This window comes from Emydura macquarii, unplaced genomic scaffold (genome assembly GCF_026122565.2).
Source record: "Emydura macquarii macquarii isolate MOO-44397 ecotype Brisbane River unplaced genomic scaffold, CSIRO-AGI_Emac_v2 contig_2432, whole genome shotgun sequence".
NCBI classification, from domain to species: Eukaryota; Metazoa; Chordata; order Testudines; family Chelidae; genus Emydura; species Emydura macquarii.
This window is the reverse complement of record NW_027132569.1, coordinates 639,658-659,961: the sequence shown is the minus strand read 5'-3', so window position 1 is coordinate 659,961 and position 20,304 is coordinate 639,658. Positions and strand designations below refer to the sequence as shown.

Genomic DNA, 20,304 nt, shown 5'->3' with positions numbered 1-20,304 from the left:
CTGATTCCTATCACATTGTGTGATCTTGTCTCCCAGTTTGAATAGCATTAGCCCCTCAGATGTTAAAAGATCAAGTGTCAAGAGCACTGGGTCAGAAGGAAGTGCCTCACTCAACTGTTCCATACTCACTGTGGACTTCAAATGTTTTAAAGCCACCTGGACCGAGGTGGTGCAGCAGAACCGGGAGAAATGGAAAGCAAAAGCAACCAAAGGTAACAGCCGAACTTCCTGACAAAAGACTGAAAACTCTTTTACCTCCTCCCCTTCAGGCTTTTCTCCTACCCAATTAGCCCTGAAGTAACTCTGATTTCTCAAACCATCTGCCATGAGAGGCCAACAACACTCACCACACTCGGAGCAAGGAATACTGTGCAACTCTACTGAAAGTTCATCGGTGCTTTATACCTTTTTGTATACTGTGCATGCCTGTGTTGGGAGGAATGTATGTGTTACAAGAAAGAGAGCAGTAAAGAAGATGAAAGAAAGGGAACTGAAAGAGAAATCAGTGGGCTTTGGATCAGGCCCCAAATGAGAAGGAGGATCTGACTTTTTGATAGCTTGTGAAATCTCTTCAGAGCTGGATACCTGTTGCTCAGATCCTTGATTAACTGAGACAGTATATTTTATACTGTTTGATTTAGATAGTTTGATTTTAATACTTGTTTTTTTCTTGTATGGAGGTGGTATTGTACAGTACTGTGTATGGGCCCTATCCTACAAACACTTACATGTCAGCCATACTGCTTACTACTGTAAAGACTCCCATTCACTAGATCTCAGAACTACTCATGGTAGTAACCAACATATACCGAGTAGTAAATGTTTTCAAGATCAAACTCTGTGTTGCTGGAGAGCTAGATACATTTCTCTGTGGCAAGGACTGTTTCTTCTTCTGTGTATGTATAATGCTCAGCACAATTAGGCCTCAATTTTGACTGTGACCTTTGGGACCTATACTGATATCCATTATTAATAGTCATCTCTTAGAAGTGAAGAAAGGAGACGGGTGAAGGTTCTTTAACTAAACTGATTTGGACTTGACTTAAGAGATAGTGGAAGACTTGGTTCAGTTTTTATATTAACTGAAGCAGATTGCTCATCCTCAATTATAAACCCTCTTTAGAGGCAGAAGGGGACAAGTTTATTAACCAACATTTTTTTTCTTGAGGTTAAAACATACTATGCAAGGTATCAACCCCTTTTATGCTTCTTCTGCAAAGAAAAAATAAAGTCCATTTATTTGCCAATTTTTTTCAGATAGATCTTACTTTTTAAAATGGCTATTTACTTGTTTCATCTGTTCTTTTTGGATCAAAAAGTTCTGATGAAAACAAATGAAAGTTTACTGAATAACTATGGTCCTTAATGTGGCCAAATGTTTTTTGGTATATGACCGTTAAATGTATGTGACCAATCTATTTATCTTCAATACATGACTGCGGTTCATGAAGTTTTCATTACAATATATATGGTTTGTTTATCTAAAGTGCACGCTCCGGCTATCTAAATCCTCCATGCAGGGGAGACCATCAGGGAACTAAATAATGCATACTTTACAAATTGCCTACAAACAAATGCATATTGCTGACCCTAATGATCAGCTAATGCTAATACTGACCCTGATGCCTAATGGGCATTTAACTTTGTGTTCTACCCATTTGCAGTGGCTGCTTTGAGTAAAGAATTTTCCTGAAATGTGCATAACAAGTCATATGATTCGAATGGACACGTGTACCATTAGTTAGGTTCTGGTTTTTCTCTGCTCATCAGTTTTTAAATCTTCATACATTTCTGGGTGTGTTCAGTAATAATCACATTTATACAAAACTTTTCATCCTAAAGACCTTTACAAACACAGATCTTGTCAGTGAATTGGCTGAACAATGGGATCTAGCAAATGGGGCACTGGATTGGGACTTAGGAGACCTGGGTTCTATTCCTGGCTTGGCCACTAGCCTGTTTTGTGCCTTGGGCACATCATTTCACCTCTATGTGCCTCGGTTTTCTGACACTTTGCATATCTTACCTATTTATCTCATGAGCTCTTTGGACAGGGACCATTGCTCAGTATGTTTGTACAGTGCTTAGCACAATGGAACCACAGTCTCTGTCAAGGCCTCTAGGCATAACTACGTTGCAAATAAATAATAATAATAGGAATGCAGTCACAATCAGGGCGTAGTGCATAACAGCTATTTATTAGTGCACAGCAACATTACACAGCAATTTAGGACCAGGAGTGAAGAAGAACTCTCCAGAATTATTAAAAGAGGCAATGATTTGTATCATTCCTATAGAATAGCATGGTATCTTTTGTAAGGATATTATCAATAGAAACTTTAGTGTGTTGTTTTTATACTGAGTATAGTATTTTTAGAAAATGTCTTAGACTGTGTAAGCAAAACAAGTGGGTTTGTTGCTGAGCTCCTCCTGCTTAAAATATCATTATTAAATAGTTATAAATTAAGGATCAGAATAAACATATGCCCCAAGGTATAAAGCACTGTACAGAGCAAACATGTTGTGACACCAATTCTAACAACAGGCAAATTTCTATCAGTATCTGAATAAATCTCTATATGGATTAATGTTCCCTGCAGTTTTTCTTGAGCTTCATCCATCTCCTGCGATTAGGTTGCAAAGTGTTAGCAATTTTTTCACAGAGCCCCAAAACCAGGGAAGGTATCTGGGAAGACTTCACTGTATCTTAGCCCCTAAGGCATAATATCTATGCGCATACTGAGCCATCTATGGAAACTAGATTATTGCAGAAATGATTAATAAAGTGTGGGAGGCTCATATCTAATTTAATTATATTTTCATGTGATCCATAATTTATTAATTTAAAAATTAATTAACTTTTGTCAGCTGCTGGCAAGGAAATACAGATTGATGCTTCTTATAAAAATGACATTTCCCCCCCTTCTGTTTTGTTCCTCTTGTTGGTAGATTTTCCAGAGAAAATTGCTCTGATTCAGTTGTCAAAAGAATTTTTGGTACATGTGAGAAGATGTTTAATAAACACTTGGTAATTCATACACGCAGGCTAAGGGCCTGATCCTGCAAGACACAGAGTACCTTCTGCATAGGTGCAGAGCATCTTCAACTCCCATTGACTCCAATTAGATTTAAATTGAGAGCGCTCAGCATTTTGTAAGCGTCGTTCAGCAGCCTAAAGGATTGTGCCCTCAGGAGCCAGAGTTCTATATTTTTTGTGCTATTAGTCAGAATTAGAGTCATTTGAGAAGTACCTAAGAGATAGGAAAATGATAGCACTGGTTCTAAGTATTTGCTGTCACAGCAGAACCAACCCAAAGTTCAGTTAGCTGAACGTAAACACAACCTCCTTTTAAAAGGGGAAGTTGCTGCTCTTCATTAATTATTTTACATACCTAATTTGAAATGCTATTATTGCTCAGGGCTGATTGTTTCCATGCTTACTTGCCCTTCCTGTACTTCCATTGTTTTAAAACTCATAAACAAGTCACTATGGTCAAAACTGGTGGCCCAATGATAGAGGTAGGTACCCTAAAGGTACTCAATACTGCTGACAGGCATCCTGTCCCTGGGGAACGGAAGACCAATAGTGGAGATGGCTGACTTAGTAGTTAGCAGAGGTGGGAAGGGTCCATGTGAGTTACATGGCTATATTTCTGAAGTGTCATGGCCCCAATGGCAGATTTAGGAGAGAAGGGGGGCAAAGGGGCTGAATTGACTTGCCTTTCACTTGGATAAACATTTTCTCTTTCTGACCTAAATTAGTATGTGGCGTTCCTATGCCAACTCCACCCCAGAGATGATTGCATATCTCTGGTGCATGAAGTGATCCCTGGGTGTAGACTGTGTATCATTGCATTTTTGTGAAGCACTTTAGAATCATTCAGGATAGAAGGGCACTGTATACATGTAAAATATTAGTAGCAAGGAAAGCAAGGAAAACTTGGGGAAGAGTGAGAGGAAAGGAAGGGAGTAGGGAGCCAGCAGAGAGAGACTGAAATCAAGGAAGCATGCTTCACAGTTCAAAGGATCACGTTTTTCCAGATGAGGCTGGTTTGGATATAGCATGAGACAAATCAGATTTGATTGAATTTTCATGTGCTTATGCCATGGATGAAACTAGCTCCTCCCCGTCCCTACCCATGGATGGCTAAACTGTTCTTCTCTTAACTTGCTTTTTAAAATACATAGCTATAAATACCTATGGATATATACATATACATAGGTATTTATTTATTTATATAGGTACATATAAATACCTATGTATATATACATGTATATAACATGTACATATATGTATGTACACAGGTATAAAATATTTGAGTTCCAGGTTTGCAATTACATCAGTGGTGGGGTTTTCAAAAGTGACAACAAATATTGACTTTAATGGGAAAACACCTAGGCCAGCACTGAGTGCTTTGAAGATCCCGCCTTAAATGTTTTGTTGTTTTTTATGTCTTTTTCTTGTAATGTTAATTTCCACATTTATTTAAGTTAAGATCATTTGAGACAAAATGGCTGAAATTGGATTAAAAGCATATATGATGTCACTCTGGCAAATCTGCTGATGGTCTTGATTTTTTTCCCTTCATTTTGGTTCTCCCTTTGCTGAGGATGCAGAAGAAAAAGCTAAGAGAGAAGCAGAGGAAAATGCTCATCAGGGAACAGATGAAAAGAAAACAGAAGAAAAAGAAGAGAAAAAAACAGCTGAGGATACCACAGCAGCCAAGTCAGAAAAGAGCAAAGAACCAAATCCTGGGGAAAGTAAGAACACAGAATCCAGCAAGAGTCATATAAATGGGACTCGGCAAAGTGGTGTGAACAAACGTGAAGTCTCTCAAGGGAAAAACTTGTCTCGAGTGGACCAGGGCACTGAGTCTCACCAAGCAACAGGAGAGGAGAAACAGCATGTCCAGAATGGTAAGTCCTTTCATTGGTTCATTAGGGGATGAATCCAGTCCCACACCCATATATCTCAGCAAGACATTAGGGAAATGTGTACAGGAAAAAGCTCCTGGAGCAGTTCCATGCAGACTACTCCAGTTGAACAGTGGGAGTAGCCTCCATTGCCCTGGCTTGCTCCCTTCACAGGTGGGAAGTTTTCTTGGAACTGGACTCTACAAGGTCCTGCATCGTAGATTACTCACTCCTTATATGCGCTAGCTGCACCTTCCTGCACCTCTGGATGTAAAGGTGAGGTTTGCCTCCGCTATCAGATACATTGTGAGCTCTGGAAGCTGAAACAGATGGCCTGGGAGAAATCCTCAGTTTCACTGAGCGCATGCTGCTTGTACTGAGGAAGAGGGAGTCAAAGATGGCTCATGAACTGCTGTAGGGTTGGTTCTCAGGGTCTCTTTCCCTGCTCCAGTAGTGCAAACTTCAGTAGAAGCAGGGGATCTGGCCCTCTAGTTTTTGAGCTTTTAATTAACATGTGACTTTTTCTTTCCTTTGTTATGCTGTTCCTTATGACAAATACAGGCCCTGTTACCTGTATGTCCTCACTGAATCAGTGCTAGGTGCTGTATAAACAGGAAGGAAGGAAGGAAAGTATGGTTCCTGCTCCAGAACTTAGTCTAGAAAGACAAACAGAGAGAGAGAGAGAGTAGGGAATGACTGGCCATAACATGATAACGGCTAGAGCTAGTCAAAATTCTCTGAAATTCAGTCTTTTGGCAATATTTTTTGTAGAAATATTGAATTCCAGTTTTAAAAATAGTACTTATTTTGGACATGTTTTTTTTTTTTTTTTTTTTTTTAAACCAGCTATAGACCTGGTCCAAAAAAATTTTTTTTTCCAAGACAAGAAAAATTTTGTGAAATTCCATCCCTTTGTTTTATATTTTTTTTGAAATTATTAGCTACATAAGACTATCTTCAGTTGCTCCTGAGCCATGCCATTTCTTTTTAGGGGAGATTTGCCAGAGCAGGAATTGCAGAAAGGGGACAGGGCTTGAGCATGGATATGGGAAAATATATTCAGCAAGTTAGTTTGAAGTAAAAGACAAACAAATCCCTGAATTGATATAGCCCGAAATATAGTGCGTGAAAGTGGTGATCTTAAAAGTGTTCTAAGTATGTTAGTTTTTCATTTGATAAATATATGCCTATTAACCAGGCATAAATACAGAAAATGACAACAAAGCCACGTACCACCACTCACCAATGGAGTCAGTGTCAGCTAACTAATTACTCCCAAACCGCAAAGAACCCCAGACTCTCAACCACCCTCTCAGGAAAAGCCTGAAGGTATGTTTACACTGCAGCTAGGAGCATGCCTAGGTGTAATGTCCACACTGCTATTTTTAGCACGCCAGCTGAAGCAGAGCTAGCACGTCTGTCTGCCCAGGTTGGGAGGAGCGCTCCCAGCTGCACTGTCAACATACCCTGAGTGAATAGATAGGTTTGCAACGTGCCCTGAAAATCAATCAAAATTCAGGGCAGGGTGAATAAACAAATTCTAGCTAAGGGCCTTCCGCTGAGAAAGCCCAGCCTAAAAATTACAAACCTCTAGGGACTGTCAGCTCAGGTAGCCCAACAGATCTCAACTGCCAGGACAGAGCACAAATATGACTTCAATGGAGAGTAGTGATGTTCTTCGCCCCCTTACAGCGATCAGGAGCTTGTGATCAGCATAGAACATATCACATGCAGAGGGTGTGTGCATCTCACTTGGCAGTCCACCCCTTCTACAACTAGACATTCCTTTTACATATTTAGCTGTTATCCTTGGAAGGAGTATTGGGAGCAGAGTTGGAGCTTTCCATATGCATAGGATTTTTCCTGTGTTGTGGTAAAAAGCCCCAACATTATTTGAATGCATGGGATTGAGTCCAGAAAGGATATGTGAAATCCCATTGAACTACACTAGATAAAAGGACTTTACTGAAGCCTTATGTTTTATATACTTTTCTAATGATATGGGGGTGAAGTGCACTTTGTTGCTTTTGGTAACTTCCTTCTGATGCTCTCTCCCTCCATTGGGTCAATTCTGTAGATGTCAAAATTCTTTAAAAGCATTTTGAAAATTAGTATCTTGCCCAAGAAAAGAAATTATACTCTAATTTATTGGAAAAGGTCTTTGAGTTAGAATTACTTTAGCACCTTTCAGACCTTTGAAACATATTATTCATCTCCTTGGTTTCAATACTGCTTCCTTTATGCTATGCCTATATGGTAATATTTTATTGTAAAGTGTTCTCCTTATTATCTTGATTGTTTGGTAATTATTTTCAAGAAGATCATTATCGTTACCATTCTGCAGTGCTGTTGGTGATATGGTAGGCAAGTTACTATAATACTCAAAGCCCCCTCCCCTTCCTTTTCATAGTAAATTATATTCAGAGGAAGTTAAAAAATTGTCTCCTCACATTAGTTTGAAATCTGTCTCAGTCAGACCGCTGGTGGCTCCTCAGAGGGAGCGCACTATGAAATATTATTAATGTGGGCATTCAATGTCCTTGTGCGCACAAACTTGAGGCAAGTCATCTTTATTTTTCAGCGGGCAAGTTAAAGTATCATTAGTTTCTCATTATCAATCATCGCGATAAAGGGCATGCAAGTAGACTTTGTGTTTTGGCTGGTAAATTTGCATGCCAGTTTTGCAAAGGTGATATACATATCCATTGGAACCTGGGCATTCTTCTTTGATGACAGGTCCCAGTCCTGCAATGAGCTCCACGTAGTGCGCAGAGCCTTATGCCCATATGGAGCCTGTTGAAAGCTCGAGGCACAAGACTATAAATTGCACCACACTTGAGACGATGACTGGCTTTCACGTTCCATCAAACTCCCACATCCCCCCCTCCCCCCCACCTCACCCACCGTGTGACTATTATTTATAAAACTTGGAAAGATTCATCTCTGGGACTTTGATTCAGCTCTCCATCCCTCTTAATCAAATGCTCAACTTTAGACATGAGCTTAGATCCCATTGACTTTAATGTGACTTAAGCATACGTTTTTGTGCTTTGCTGAATAGGGATGGACTTAAGCACGTGCTTTAAATGCTTTGTCGAACTGAGGCCTTAAGGAGGCAAAGAGATAAAGATTAAAGGGTTGCTGTTTCATGGATAATATTCAAGAATGCAATGAACTGAGAAATCAAAAGTGATATTTGGGGGGAAAAACCCACAAATAAAAATTATGGGCCTGATCCTTCAGTCATTGGGAAGTTGTGATGATATGCAATACCTTACAAGAAGAGCCCTCATATTATTGGGAGTTTCTGAAAGCAGTGGAGATGGGAACATGATTTTCAGGAGTGCTGGAAACAGATCATTTTCAGATTCTCCTTGTATATCGCCCAAACAAGCAATGCCTTCCTATTCGTTGGTATAGTGTACAGTAGGGCTGTTAAAATCTTCTTGATATCTAACATAGTAGTTAATTGTAGCATGGTGTAGAAGGGTAGACTTACTGCTGGGGAGCCTCCTTGTGTTTGGATGTGTTGTAGCAGCTCTATCCCCGTCTGGCACCCCTGCTGATGGTTGCTTTGGTCCTTCTGTGGTCCACTTCTTTCCATGAGTTCACCTTCCATCCACATCACCATTTAAGTCTAGTCCTTCTAGGGTAACAAGAAGTCCAACAAACCAATGTCCAAGACCTTGTATCAGATCTTCAGTCACAACTCTGGGTTGTGTGGTTCTCAGGGTTCTTTGGCATCCTTGTCCCCTTTTCTGGCCTCACACCACTATACCAGTGACTATTAGGGGAACCTGGGGCCTCCCAGTACATCGGGTTCCAGGCCAGGGACCATATAACTAGCAGCCAAAGTGTCCTCAGTCCAACTGCTTGCTGTTGTTTCCCTGGGCTTCTTCCTACCATAGCCTTTCTCAGGCCTTCTCCCCCACACTTTCTCTAGGCTCACCCTTATTTCAGGGATAGGTCTCACGGGGCTCTCCCCTAGAATCCCCCAACAAAATCCCAAACTGAAAATACCAACTTCTCAGACTTGACCCTTCCTTTCTTTCTACAGCTCCAGTACCCTGCTTTGTTCCTTAACTGAACACATCCCAGGATTCTCTCCCTGGAAGTCCAAATCCTGTCCTCCTTTCAGTGTATACCACAACAGCCTGCACCACACCTCCCCTGGTGGCTTGCCAGCCTTCCCTACTCAGGCTAGGGTCCCCAGGTTTATTCGCCCCCTGAGCTTTCTCCTCACAAATTCTCTAGTCCCAGAGAGGGACTTCAGAGTTCCTTCCTCTCCATGTAGCCATCTTTGTTACCTGCACACTCTAAGCTACCCCACCTTTACCCCCCAATCTGTAGGGCTTAAGACGTAACTCAGTAAAGGCACCCAAACCCTTTCCCTGTCCTTTGGGCTCCAGGGGAAAGGCACCTACCCATATCCAATTCACACTCTAGGGCTCCGGGTCACCCATTCGCATTCCATAGGGCTCCAGGCGTAACCTGGTTAATTTAAGTACCCACCCATTCCCAATTCGTAGGGCTCTAGGCATAATCTTCGGCAGGCTTGTGGGGCCTTTTACCGGAGCCTTAAACAGTAATGTCCTTATTCTCTATTTATTAACAATTACCAAAACAGAATAGACACATTAAGCATCCCATTCAGGCAGACAAACTTCTCCTGGTGATCAATCAGGATTAGATCATCTGGAGACTCCAGCATTTGCACAAAATGGTTGGTAGGAGGTTGAGTTCTAGCAGCTCCGATCTTGGGCTGCATCCTGGAGTTAGGTTCCAAAGAACTTCTTTTTGGACCTCAGTTCATGTAGTTAAAACTTGGGTCCTGCTTAGTTTAACCTTAACCAATCATTTAAAGTACTACAAAACACCAATCCTAGCCCATTACAAAACAGTTCTTTAACCAATCACATCCCGCCACCTTAATTGATTTAAATAATGCACAATTAGTTATGCAACATACAGAAACAAAGAACCAGACAGAAAGCATTCAGATAAACAATGGAGAAGTGGGAACTATAAGGCAAAACAGTAAAGAAGTGAAGATTCTACAACAAAACGGTTAGTGATCCCTTGCCAGACAAGAATTCTATCAAACAAAGTTTTCTTTAAACATCTTAAAATCTGTTTCTTTATCTGGTGGTGATAGGTACTATTAAGGACAGGAACGCCTTCTTAACAGCCTGATATTACATCTTTCTTTTTTTTAAACATGCTCTTCATCAGCACAAAGAAAGGTGCTTGTTACTTTAAGAATGGGGATCTTCTGGCCTGGAATTTGTGCCAGACTGAGTGTTGATTGTGGAAACTGGGAATATTTTTATTTTCTTTCTCTCACTGATACATCAGGATAATTTGCTAAATTTGTTAATCTTCAATGGGTTTCTCAGTCATTAATGTGATTTAGTGAGGTTCTGCTTTGCTGTCGTATTACTTTTGTAATAAGGATCTGAGGTCAATCCTGCTTTGACCAGGGTCCTGCAAGAGGTTTTTGTTTTCTAACCCATTTTTACCAGAGACTGGACTCAGTTCACTTCATGTGCAGCAGGGTTTTCTGAAGTCCACAAGATTCACTGCCTGGGGTAGGGGGGATAGCTAGTGTTTGCATTTCTGTTCTCCCTTAGAGGGTTACATCATGGGAGGACAGCTTTAATTCATAACTATTTCCATTGGAGTCCTGATGATGAAGGCTACTTGGGATGCAGGGCTAGCACAGCAGGCTCATCCCTGGTCCCCCATCAGGTTGCATGATGTAATATTTATATCAATGTAAAAAGTTCACAAAGAGCAGACTGCCTGCAGCTGGAGGCTATCTAATCTAGGACCAATAGATTGCCAGGGAAGATCCCACCTTCCCATAAGTATTGTTGTCAGGTGGGTGAAACCTTTTTATTGATTGAGGTAAAACCCCATTGATATTGATAGGTGTGAACTCACCCTTCAGTTAACATAACTGTAAGGATAGGTCTCCACCTAAGACAAAAGAAGCATGTGAATCCCTCCAGGATATTTTGCTGTGTAATATTTTGGGTAAGGGGCCATGTTGGTGGTGGGAAGGCAGAACAGACAAAAAAAAACTTGAGACACACATAGATGGCAGGAGCAGCTGAAAGCACAGTGACTGACTCTGGAAGGAATTTGGGGAGAGGTATTTGGGTCAGTGGTGCAGGCTGAAAGGAAGATTCTTGGTGTGTGAGCAAAAGAAGCTGTTCTTCTTTGAGTAGTGTTCCTATGAGTGCTCAATTTGAGGTGTGCCACCACCCCTGCGCCTAGGATTGAAGATCTTCAGTAGCAGTGCCCATGAGCCACACGTGCACTCCTCCCCATCTTGCACCGTGGTCCAACCACCCTTAGTGCCTTCTCAGCCACCTTTGGTCTGGGACGGAATCTCTAGCAAAGCCCTTCATAGACATCATTAGTGCCTTTAGCAATAATAAGTACCTCTTTTAAGTAGTTAGTAATTGCTTTTGCCCCTTATTTTTCTTCTCCCTGAAAATAATTCTTTCAGTTCTTTCCTCCCCATTACTACTTAGCTTAGTATAGGTTACTGTGTTCTTCCCTATAGGGAAGTTATCCCTACATGGGGTTATGTCCAGCTCTCCTGGGTTTAAAAAGTGCTTCTCCTGCGCAGTTCCTTGATATGGTGAGGGGTGCACGGTGTAACTGAATAATAATCCTCTCCTTCCTTCTCACTGGACAGCAGTGCTAGATAGTGAGGGAGAGTGTGGTATCATTTGTATCTCTGGTGGAGAGATGTGTATTGTTGGTAGCTCACCATGGAGGAGCAGTGACTCCAAGATTTCTGAAATGATCTGGTCTCTTGGGAACCTGAACTCTTGTGGTACTGGCATGATCATCATCAGTACCGTGTGTATTGAGTGCATTGGTGCCATAAAAGGTCTAGGCATCGGTGTGAATGTTGTCGGTGCTGATGGTGCTGAGCTCAGAGTTCAGTCTGCTGAATAACCAGTAGGTGGTGCAGAAGACTTGGTACCAAGGGCTTTGTTGGTGCTGAGTCACTCGGAGCCATGTATTTAGTTGAGTTAGTCGGTACTGACTAAGATTTTTGATATATCTGTCAGTATCATGTTACGGTACCCCTTTATGCAGTCATGCCCTCTTAAGGTCCTTGGACTTATCAATAGTGCCAGTACTGAAGGTACTCAGACAATCAAAGGAGCTATTGAAGTAGTAATAGGATCTGAGATGTGTACAGGAATGATTGACATGGTATCCAATATAAGTTGTTCTTCACCACCTAGCACGGCTGTCCATTCTCAATTAGATGTGTATGCACCACATGCCCTGGTGCCAGAAATTTTTCTCCTAGTGGTATCCATAGAACATGCTCTAGCAGCCTTTGCACCAGCACATGTATGTGCCAGCATACAGGGCACTCAGTTCCTTCTTACCGCCTGTGACAGTGCTGGAACGCTCTTGCTACGGCAAGATTCTTCCAAAGTAGTGGACTTGTGTTCTTTGTGTACATAGTTTTAGTTTAGGGGGGAAAAAGTTAGTTAGGTAGAGTTAATTTCGTTTACCCAGACCGGGGCACATGACGGTCTCTGGGTTGCAAATCCCATGCTTCTTGCAAAGGGCCAATGCTAGTCAACGCCCACATCAGAGCTGTTTAAAGTGTATGGGAGAGGCTCACATGCAGGAGAAAATGTAGGATTTGTAAAAGTTCCCGGCCCTGTACCTAGAAGGACCGGGACATTAGATTAAAGGTGATTTTAATGGAGTTGGCGCTTTGACTGGCATTGGAGCCAGACCAGTCAGACTCGACGCCGAGTATGCCGGCGGCGATATCTTCTTAGCACTAATTGACATTGTTAGTGCTGAAGAAGAAACCGAAGAAGGCACATGCCGAATGAGGATGTTCACCAGAACTGAAGAAGGACAGAAAAGGCAAGGGAGACCAAGGCCACCTGTCTCTGCAGAACCTCGAGGCATCCTCACCCATCCAGGTTTCGAGCCCTAACACCTTTGGCTCTAGGGAGCAGCAAGGGCCCTCCCCCTCAGCACCTGGTGATTCCCATCACGCTGGAGGCTTTCCAAGCCATGAAAGACGTCTTGGCCATCCCAGTGCTTTGGGAAGGAAGGTCTCTGCACCAGGAGCAAACACCATCTTCATCTGCGGGGTTTCCGATGAGGAAGCCTGCAATGAGACCTCCGCAGCATTCCCTGACTCCGAGACATCAGTCTCTGATTCACCAGCAGTCCCTGGACCGTGGCGCCGGTCTGTAGAATAACACCATGGGTGGTCAGGCTCCCGACACTGATCTCCAGTCTCTTGGCACCGATCTACAGAGGGACAGTACTGGTCCCTGGAATGTTGTTGGTTTCCTGAACTCTGGCACTGGTCCTCGGGCTCCCAGTGCAGATCTCTGGTTTCCCAGAACTGGTCTCCAAGTCCATAGAGGAAGCCCAAGGACAAGAGCCGGATGCAAGGCTCTCAGGCTCCTGGCACTGGAATGCCCTCACTCCCGCTACAGTGCAGAAGGGCAGCTGACTTCGGAACCCTCATGGTCACCGAGGAGCAGTTCGGAGGAGATGATCCTGCCCAAGGAACAGTTTGCTGCTGTGGCTGCTGGCTCCCCCATGGCACCTCCAATGGGGATTTGGCCACTGGGGCATGCTATGGCAATTTGGAGCCCGTGGGGTTCCCGCTGGCCACGGATTCCCTGTCTGGAGCCTTGGTGCCATGGTTGTTGTCGGCTGTTCGCCCGGCACCGACCCTGGATGTGGAATCGGACCAGGAGGAGGGCCTTTCAGCGGATCCAGAAGGGGCTATTCCAGCTAGGGAAGACGACCCTGATTCTCTGCTCTGCTCTGCCCCCCTCATCCTCCTCCTCACCGGATGAAGCCGTGGCCATGGCAGAACCTTCCACTGCGGTCCCACTTGACTTGAAGGCTCAGTAGGAGTTGCTCAAGCAGGTGGCATTGAACCTACAGCTCAAGGTGGAGGAGCTAAAATAACCCATGGATAATCTGATTGGCATACTGGCAACGGCAGCCCCATCCTGGATGGCCCTTCCTGTCCATGCAGACTCTGTGGCAGACCCCTGCTTCCCTGCCCCATCATCTAAGCAGGTGGAGAAGAAATACTACATTCCCACAAAGGGTTTGGAGTACTTTTGAGTACCTTTACACACACCCCTAGGGGTCATTGATAGTAACAGCAGCCAATGAAAGGGATGGGCAAGGGCAGATGAGTTCCACCCTGAAAAATAAAGATGCCAAAAAGCTGAATTCTTTCAGGCAAAAAGTTTATTCCATGGCAAGCCTGAAGTTGCTCATATCTAATGGACAGGCTGGGTTTTATGATTTTAACATCTGGCAGTTGTTGGAGAAATTTTTGTATCCCCTGCCGCAAACCTCCAGACAAGAATTTGAAGTTGTCATGGAGGAAGGAAAAGCAGTAGCTAGGGCTTCCCTTCAGGCAGCGTCAGTTGCAGTGGATTCAGTGGCCAGAAACATGGCATCTGCGGTGTCAATAGGAAGGGCATCATGGCTCCAATTGGCTCTCCATTGGGCATCCATTGGCTCTCATCAGAGGTCCAACAGTCCATCCAGGACCTCCCTTTCGATGGGGCAGCACTGTTCACCAACCAGATGAACTCCAGACTGCATGGGCTGAAGGACTCCAGGGCTACATTACATTCCCTGGGGCTGTACACTCCATCGTCCCCCAGAAGGCACTTCAAGCCCCAGCAGCCGCAGAGGTTGAGAAGAAAGAACGATTACTTATCTTTCATACTGTTGCTCTTCAGGATGTGTTGCTCATGTCCGTTCCCCTTCTTCCCCTCAGTTCGAGTTTCTGGCAAGAAGGAACTGAGAGGAAGGGGGGCCAGCAGCACCCTATATGCTGGTGTATATGCACGCCTCTGCAGTGGGTGCTAGAGCTGGCTCTACAGATACCAGTAGGCGAAAAATGTCCAGCACCGGTGCATGTGATGCACACACACCTAATGGAGAATGGACATGAGCAATGAATCTTAAAGAACAACAATTATGAAAGATAAGTAACTTGTTCTTTATTAAACCAGATACAAAGCTAGTCAATAGAGACTCCATAACTGAACTGCCTAACTGATCTCAAATGGAGACAGTGACTGGGGCAAGGGCATCTATCTGAAAATTGGGTTTGAAGATTAGACCTCTCGAATTTGAGCAAGAAGTCTGGGCGACTGAAATAGTGGATGAGCTATTAATTGGCTTGGTTTTCATTATGGCTAGTAACTGTGTAATAAATGCCAGGAAAGGTGTCTTGCAAATTCAGTCTGTGTAAATTCCCTTTAAAGATATGGCCTAGAGGAGACAAACGGTTTATCGGTAATTGGTATTCATGGTTCACCCACACCTTGACTACAGCATGCCATTTTGGTTGCACCATCTCAAAAAAGATACATTAGAAATGGAAAAGATACAGAGAAGGGCAACAGAAGTTATTAGGGGTATGGCACAGCTTCCATATTAGCAGAGATTAAAAAGACTGGAACTATTCATCTTGCAAAAAGATGACTGAGGGGGGATATGATAGAGATCCATTAAATCATGAATGGAGTGGAGAAAGTGAATAGGGAAGTGTTATTTACCCCTTCACATAACATGAGAACCAGGGGTCACCTGATGAAATTAATAGGCAGCAGGTTTAAAACAAACAAAAGGAAGTACTTCTTCACAAAACCTATAGAACTCATTGACAGGGGATGTTGTAAAGGCCAAAACTATAAGCGGGTTCAAAAAAGAATTAGAGAAGTTCATGGAGGATCAATCATCAATGGCTATTAGCCAAGATGGTCAGTGACTCAACCCTATATTTGTGGTGTCCCTAAGCGTCTTAATGCCAGATGCTGGGACTGAACAACAGGGGATGGATCACTTGATAATTTTCTTGTTCTGTTCATTACCTTTGAAGCATCTGGCACTGGTCACTATCAGAAGACAGGGTACTGAGCTAGATGGACCATTTGTCTGACCCAGTATGGCCAGTCTTATATTCTTGTGTTCGCAATGAATGAATTGTCGTACTCCCGGGGCAGAAAACATTATAACAGCTACATGCTGTGGTGGCTTTCCAGCAAGGGAAATATGGGAAGTAATTGAAACCTGTTTGGAGATGCAGGGTCTTGGGGGAATCTTAGTTGTCAAATATCTTGCAGGTATGAAACGAACTGATCCTTGTTTGTGTGATAAATGTTTCTGACAAGCAGTAAATAGTAAGAAAGGGAAACCATTTCAGTGATTAGTAGGGTGTGATGTAGCATTTTCAGAGCTGAAAAAGGCTCTTGGGGCTGCTTCTGTCTTGGCCTATCCGAGTTTCAAAACCCCTTTCATATTGGACACAGATGCTAGTGCTTATGGCTGGGGGGACAGAATTTCAGTGTGGCTGCCGCGCCGCCCCCCCCCCCCCCCCCCCCCCCCCCCCCGAATCTGAGAATATAGCTGTGGGAGTGGAAACTGGATAAGTGGTCAGAGATGAATACCGCATTTTAGAACAGAACAGATTTCCTATCAGTGTCTAGCAGCCCATCCAGAGAAAAGCCCCAAAGAGATTTGAGTGGGAATAAAATTATTTTATATATGTGATGTATAACTATGCTAACAGAAAGACACTGTGTATATGTAAATAGTTAAGTATAGTTGTATCACTTGTAATTTGTGGGATGGTGAACAAACCTGTGTTGGAGGAAGGTGTTATGAGCTGGGCGAAATCTTGTTGTTTAAAACCTTATTGAGATTGAGTTAAAACCTTACTGAGATGGATAAATGTGAACACAACCTTCAGCTAACATAACTGCATAACATAACTCCACCTAAGGCAAAAGGAGTATGTGAACCTATGTAGGAGCTTTTGCTGAGTATTGTTCGGCGGAGGGGCAGAGGGAGGAGTATAAGCAGAATAGACCAAAAAAACCCGCACATGCAGCCAGCTTGCAGGAGCAGCTGAAAGTACTGTGTCTGACCCTGGGAGGAAGAGGTTTATGGGCCAGAGTTGCAGGCTGAAAAGCATGTTCTTAGTGCTGTGAGCAAAAGAAGCTGTTTCCTGCTATTTGATTCCTTCTGCATTCAGAGAAACAGAACTTTGTACATTCTTTGTTAATAAACAAAACTGCATCAGAGAAATATCTGACTATCACCAATTTATACTCCCAACTGGAACATCCCTAGGGCCCTAAGCTTGGACGCTACTCAGGTTGGAAAGTGGCAACAGTATTTTGCTGCTCCAGGGATGCTGTCCAAGGTTAGGCCTTTTGGAGATCTTTGGATGGGCTGGGGGAATGATGGGATGCTGACCCATTGTTGTTCCTTTGTGTAGGGGGAAGTAAGGTTTGCTTCCCTCATTTGTCCATGCTTGCATTGCCTCACTGGACAACTGGGTCACTCCTGTTTGGATGCTGGAGTTGAATGAGCCCTGGTAAAGCCTGCCTCTTTTTTAATATTGATTTCCGGTATAGTTTGACAATGAACACAGTGTTGTTCAAAGAGGAGGAGGAAGAATTTGGTCTAGGTAATTCCACTCTCCAGTTTGCGATTGAAATATCTGCTAATTGGCAATGAAAATTGAGGGTAGTCCCAGTCCACATTCCAAGGCTTCATAAAATAGAAATGTGCTTCAGGGGCCCAGTTGCTATTTTCATTTTACGTCACCTACAGCCTTGCTTTCTTGGATTGTTAGAGATAGTCAGGACTAGAGCTACCTGGGAGACCCAGCCACTCACTGTTATGAAACTTAAGCATCATCCTGTAAAAATAGGTTTAGTAGTAGAGGTGGTTACTAACTGAAAGTCAAAATCTATTGGACAGTTTGGGATATTTTAAGGTGGCTCCTTTGGACATGGATTTGCCTATGGGAGGAGGTCATGTATAAACAGTACCCGTGGCCATTCTCAGAGCTGCTGCTGCCTTTTAAATGAGCACATTTCTTGATGTTGGAACAAGGACTATGCTATATTATATTGAGAGACGCAGCTGTTATTGCCAAAAAGGGGTTATGCATATAGAGTCACATTTTTACTTCCTTTCTGTACTTAAAGAGATGCCAATGATTATTTGAAATTCACAAGCAATTTGTGAGGTTTGAGTTTTCAGTTAGAGTTGCATAAACCTTGTCTGGTGACTTACCTTGATAGAGTGCTAATCCAAAATATCAATTAATTTCTATATATGCTATTTCCTATGAAGACAAAACTTTCTCAAATGCTTTAATTTGATTAGGTCAGAGGCAGTATTGAGCTACATCCCATATTAAAGATGCTTATATTACGTTTCACTTCATATTTCCAGGTGAATTAAAGGATGATAATAACAAGTCAGACAAGAAAGATCAGTCTAGTATGGGAAATGAATCAAAGAAAACAGATGGTAAGGACCTAATTTCTATCACATTTTTTCCATCACTGTATGCAGCGCAGTGCATTTTAGACAGCCAATAGTTGTCTAAAATTATAGAATATGAAATCCAGAAAAAATATTCTGTAACATTTGACAAAACTCTCTGGGGCATCTTCAGGTAAAATCCTCTCTTTCACAAATAGTATCTAGCAGTACAGTATACCATGTTCCTTACACATGAATTCTTGAAGTTCCTATAAAAAAAATCCTGGATTATTAAAGCTTCTGAAAAGGGAACATGGTTACATTTGGCTCCATCTTTTTTGCTTTCATTTGGCCAAACTTTGCTCTGAGTTAATGCAGAATAACTCCATTGACTTCAAAATTTGCTAAATTTAGCCCATAGTATATTTAGCCCATAATATATTGCACTATACTAATATAGATATAAGATTTTCCTGGTTTAATTGGTTATGTGGGAATTCCCCTGGAGTAGTGGAATCCCAAGTGAGATTCAGCAAGCATGGATGACCTTGTGTTGTCCCCCTCCTCATCCCTGGTGTAGGGTGCACGTTAAGAACATCCTAGAGAAGGGATATGGCTGGAATATTGTTGCATTCCAACTGTCCAAAGCTGTGGAACAGCTTATTGGGTGTCATTGCAACTGGAAATAATTTAGATCAGCTCTGAGGTTGCTCTAATTTATGCTAGAAGTCAAATGGGTTCCCAGCAGCCCCAGGAATCAGGGAAGTATAAAAACGAACGTAAGTCACCTTTACTCCTCTCCTTCTGTTCAGGTGTGCCAAATGGAGTTGTGATATAGCTGAGGATCTGAACCTATTGCTATGGAATGATTTAATAAATGTTAGCTAACATTTATAAATGGATACATAACTTACTGCTACCATTTACTTGTCTGTATATGTCTCAGTTAAATCCACTGAGAAAGTGCCGTTTTCACCTTTATCAACACAATACGGTAGTTGGTTTTGACACTCAGCCATAACAATCCATTTGTAACTACTACAGCAAAAGTTGTGAGAATGACAATAATCATGTCTTCTAAGTCACTGAAATAAAATGTCTCCCCTTAATTGGAAATATGTGAATGAATTATTCAATAAGCATGTTGTCCTGATAATGTTATGATTAAAAAGAAAAGGTGATTAAGAGCATAAAGAATATAAAATAGCTGATGCAAGAACATATGACATATTAATTCTACGCACATGAACATGTATTTTATAAAATGATCTTTTTAACAAGAATGTATGTCAGACCTTGCTTATTTTGTTAGAAAGCAATATTCTTTACACACTTGAGATAAATATCTACCAGCAAAAAACCCTTGGTCAAATAATGAAAAAAACAAAAATGCAGCTATAAATGAATAAACGATTCAGGTTCAATTCACTCCTGTTTGTAGGGCCATGCTATTAATTAATCATGAATATTCAGAGGCCCGCTATGGGTCATGAAAGTATTTGTGAATCCCCAAATCTTCATGAATATATTATTCTTCATGAATATGGTATTCACTTTTCTTTTTTTACTATTTGTTGTGCACTGTTGAGAATAACCATTTGTTATTCTCCTGTTCAAAAGAGTCAGACATCTAAGGTGTCTGACTAAAAGTGTCAGCGAAGGAGTAGAACCAGTACGAGGTGATCAATCACATAGCAAATAGTCAAATGAAATGATTCAAGAGCAACCCAGAGGCTGAATATTGTTCATTCAGACACTTTTTACATAGCTCTTACCTCATTGGCAGAAAGCAGGAAAAGCGTGTGGATGATTTGCAAACCCAAGAAAAGATGTACATGTGTCACTCTCTTGTTTTGACAAATATTGTTCAATCAGCTCTGTCCATTGCTTGCTCTGTAACAAAGCATTTACTAGCAGAGTGGGGGATTTAGAAAATAAATACTAGATTGAGATGCATAGTTACATGCAGAATAGTGAAATATTTACACAGGCAACTGCAGATGTGTTGGAGGGAAAGAGAGAGAGACTGTAGGGAGATAGTCACCCCAGCATGTAATAGAG

The 20,304-nt window shown here is 42.2% G+C and overlaps 1 protein-coding gene across 14 annotated transcripts in view; it reads left to right on the top strand.

The window, feature by feature from the left end:
• PDE1C (phosphodiesterase 1C) overlaps positions 1-20,304 on the top strand; it is a 445,397-nt gene that overhangs the window by 389,429 nt on the left and 35,664 nt on the right. For 10 of the 14 annotated variants that reach the window (XM_067562472.1, XM_067562459.1, XM_067562458.1 and 7 more), the window contains 3 exons: positions 37-212; positions 4,618-4,917; positions 18,211-18,288. In XM_067562472.1, coding sequence (XP_067418573.1) covers positions 37-212; positions 4,618-4,917; positions 18,211-18,288 — 554 coding nt within the window. Of the gene's footprint in view, positions 1-36; positions 213-4,617; positions 4,918-18,210; positions 18,289-19,055; positions 19,353-20,304 lie in introns of those variants that run through there. The other 4 variants (XM_067562461.1, XM_067562468.1, XM_067562469.1 and 1 more) reach the window with 2 other exon arrangements.